The sequence below is a fragment of the Wyeomyia smithii genome, chromosome 1 (assembly GCF_029784165.1).
Source record: "Wyeomyia smithii strain HCP4-BCI-WySm-NY-G18 chromosome 1, ASM2978416v1, whole genome shotgun sequence".
Classification (NCBI taxonomy): domain Eukaryota; kingdom Metazoa; phylum Arthropoda; class Insecta; order Diptera; family Culicidae; genus Wyeomyia; species Wyeomyia smithii.
In genome coordinates this window covers 92,002,506-92,006,155 of record NC_073694.1, presented here as the reverse complement: position 1 = coordinate 92,006,155, position 3,650 = coordinate 92,002,506, and the positions used below count along the sequence as shown (strand labels likewise).

Below are 3,650 nucleotides of genomic sequence, written 5' to 3'. Positions count from 1 at the left end.
TTCATCCCATCGACTATCTTTCCGTTCAACAGACTAGTCAGGTTTCTCTCCCCCAAATGCCCGAAGCGCCGATGCCAGAGTTCATTCGCTTTGTTTATCTGCCCAGAAAATAAAATGGATTCGCACATACCTTTGGGTGTGTAGAAATTGAGCTCATACAATTTATCTCGTCGTATCCCAGTGGCCACAACCACCGAGCCTCGCAGTATCTCGACGCGGCCGCCGGCGAACACCACTTGCATTCCTGCAGACTCCACCTTGCTGATAGAAAACAGATTGGCTCTAGCCTCGGGGATATACACTACATCCGACACTTTTGCCTCAATGGATCTATCTTCTAGTATTGATATCACTGATACATCACCGGACAGCTTAGCAGTCACCCATTCACCATTTTTGGCCACAGCAATATGCATTGGCTGGTTCATCGGAACCAGTTTATCAAACAATCGTTTATCGTTACATATATGCTCGGTTGCACCCGAGTCTATGTACCACCGTATTTTGTGTCGTTCACCCAAACTCGTTTGCCCGTCAGTCAAGAAAATCACTCCTTCTTTTCGTTCACACGCGACGTGCGCAGACGATTTGGGGAACTGCTTCCCATCACTTTTATCTTTCTTCTGTGGGCAATCCGCCAGTTTATGCCCTTCCTTCTGACATCCATAGCACTTAAATGTTTTCTTCTTCTTTTTCACTTGCTTCTTACCAGCACCCGAAAATGCGGCTGGTTCGCTGTTTGTACCACTTGAAATCGACACCGTGCTTCTTCTTTTTATTTCCTCATCAAGAAGCCTACTTTTCACGAAATCCATGGTGAGTTGTTCTTCGGGCTGTGACTCAATTGACGTCACCACTGTGTCGTATTCTGAACCCAACGAAAGTAGCAACCAGCACACCACGTCAATGTCATCCATCACACCACCCGCACCACGAAAAAGTCGAATCAAACTGCCACCGGTATATCGAAGCCCGTGTAGCTGCCGGTTCAAATGCAACCGTTCTGCGACACTTTTACGTTCGAATATTTTCACTAATGAATCCCACATTTGTTTCGGTGTATCACGCCCTTGCAAATGTTCCAACTGATCATCATGGATCCGGGACACTATCATCGTTTTACACTTTTTATCTTTCTTCAGCCTCTCCTTTCGGGCTTTTTCGCGCTCTAGCTTCACGGCATTCGACAAACCATCCTCAATTTTCAACCCCGGCACATCATCAATCTCGGTCTCCACACATTGCACCAGATCGTGCTCATCCAGCAGTGTGAGCATCCGAAACTTCCAGGCTGGGAAGTTGGCCCCATCGAACAGCGCGACGCGGTAGCACTCCTCTTTCTCACGTTCCCCCATTCCACGATTATTTCACGACACGACGACCGGAATCCACTTGATACAACCAGTACGCGTCCAGGATTCGTTCCTGGGCCCAAAACCTATGGGCGGAAAGAGATTTCGGATTAGAAAAAGGCTACTCGAATTCAACAACTAAAGAAACGCGTGTGTATTATTCAGACTTTTGCTACAAGATGGTGTCTTGAATTAAAGAGGAAATTGAAACTGTCATTTAGGTTGCCAGCAGTGTTAACAAGGTTTAGATATGGAGGGATAAGACAGTCAAAAAAAAAATGATACACTGAACATAAATTGCACTCTCATTACTTTTTACCATTTCTGGTCGATTATGTTCAGCAGCTTCTTCCGGTTTCTGACCACGATTGAAAAAAATTATTCAGAAACAAGTTTAAAACATATAATGAGTGTTTGACTGAATATTTGTCCAGCTGCTACTAACATAGCATTGCAAACAAAACAGCTCTCTGTAAATTTTTTCCTCAACTGGTTACACTAATACATTCGTACGTAAAAAGGTCTATATTTCCCATCCAAGGCAGCGATGCCAGATTGGAAGACATGTCTTCAAATCGAAGACATTTAAGGCCCAAACACAATGGATACGTCTGCGTTGCGTTGACGTTAATTTGACAGGAAATGTATGGGCTAACTGTCAAATAGCCGCAAACGCAGCCGCAACGTATCCATTGTGTTTAGACCTTTACAGTGCGATGAAGAGATCATTGTTTGTGAAGACAAGTGGAAGACATTGAAAAATATGTGAAGACATTAGAAAGTATTTCATTACCTGGGAGGGAGAAACGGATACGAAGCTGTGTATGTGTCAAAATTAACCAGAATGAGCTGTCATCGACTGTCAATTTGAACCAAGAAAAAAAGCATTTTTTTGCGATGAGTATTGTTATAACTGATACCTTTTAGTTGTTGGAAAAAATATTCATCGCAAACAGTTTTTGCATTCATTGTCGTTTCACAAAATATTTTGGTTTATTTTTACGTAAAATAATAAATTTCATAAGCTTTAAGCGAGGGGCGAGACAGCTTTTATCTGAGTTAGTCTTTTGCTTGGGAATAACTCTAATTTACTCAATATTACTCCGAAATTTTCAGATGATTCACATCTTTGATTACCTTGAAAACAAGAAAAATATATGAACGGTGGGACAGCAACATTGCTGAATAAAAACAAATGATCAAGCAGTTTGTCATGCTTCTCACTTCTATAAAAAGCGAAATAAAAAGATAAAATTTGCTCTTAACGGATAACTGATACAAAATATAAAAAGCGAAAAATATAGATGAATAGCTGTAGAGACTTTTCCACAGTGTCAATAACTGTAAGTATCACATATTATTAGAATTGCATTTGAAACTTTAATATAAAAATCACAGGAGGGTTGTGTGCAAAGCCACGACCGCAAGGTTGAAGTAGAATACTTTTACAAGAAAGATAACCCGGCTGCTTGCGTGTCAGTCAAATTGAAATCGGATTTGTTTCGTATATACCGCTTGTTAAGCACAGTATCAACAAATCTTAATAAACATCACACTGCTGTGCATTTGTAGCAGCATCAAACCTCAGTTGCAGTTTATTAATAACATTTCATTATGCTCTTCCAAAAACATTTAGTAGCCTTGAAAAAGGCCGATTGTTGCAATTGCAATTTTCATTCAATTATTGCATAAATGCTTCATGGTCAGATATACCCGCTGCAACTGCTACGCAATTCGTAGCCATGCTACAGTTGTGGCCGCTATACGCTGCCAGTGGTATCCGCTATCCCTGCATCAGCTGGCCCAGCTGGTATCGATGCTGAGATCCGCTGAAACTAGTGCGCTATCCATTGCTACGCCACAGCTGTGGCCGCTATCCGCTATCGCTGGTATCCACTGCACTGCTGCTGCTAAGGGATGACTACTGTTGTCGCTGTCTAGAACTATTATGAGCGGCTTCGGCTGAAACAGGCTCTTATATAGGTCGAATAGCATATTTCAATTGCAAGGTATATGATTCTGTCGACCGTGCTTGGGAAGCAATCATATAACGACCAATCAGAGTTCGAATTTTTCGTTTTGACAAGGCTTGACTATTTTCAATAGTACAATAGTGTGAATAATAAAATTAAAATTATCTTCATTTGGGAAGAATTTTAGAAGATTTTCCAATCTATTGCTACAAGAACGAAGGAAATCCATCGAATACTAACCGATTTATTAGCATTTGAAATTGGACATATTTTTCACTTTTTTCGGTTTTAGATTTTCATTTCACATCCCTATGTAGCCGAACTT

At 41.1% G+C, this 3,650-nt stretch overlaps 1 protein-coding gene across 1 annotated transcript in view; it reads right to left on the bottom strand.

The window, feature by feature from the left end:
* Positions 1–1,362: 1,362 nt before the first annotated feature.
* LOC129716927 (uncharacterized) overlaps positions 1,363–3,650 on the bottom strand; it is an 8,149-nt gene continuing 5,861 nt past the window's right edge. The window contains exon 7 of the mRNA XM_055666772.1: positions 1,363–1,438. Coding sequence (XP_055522747.1) covers positions 1,363–1,438 — 76 coding nt within the window. The remainder of the gene's footprint in view (positions 1,439–3,650) is intronic.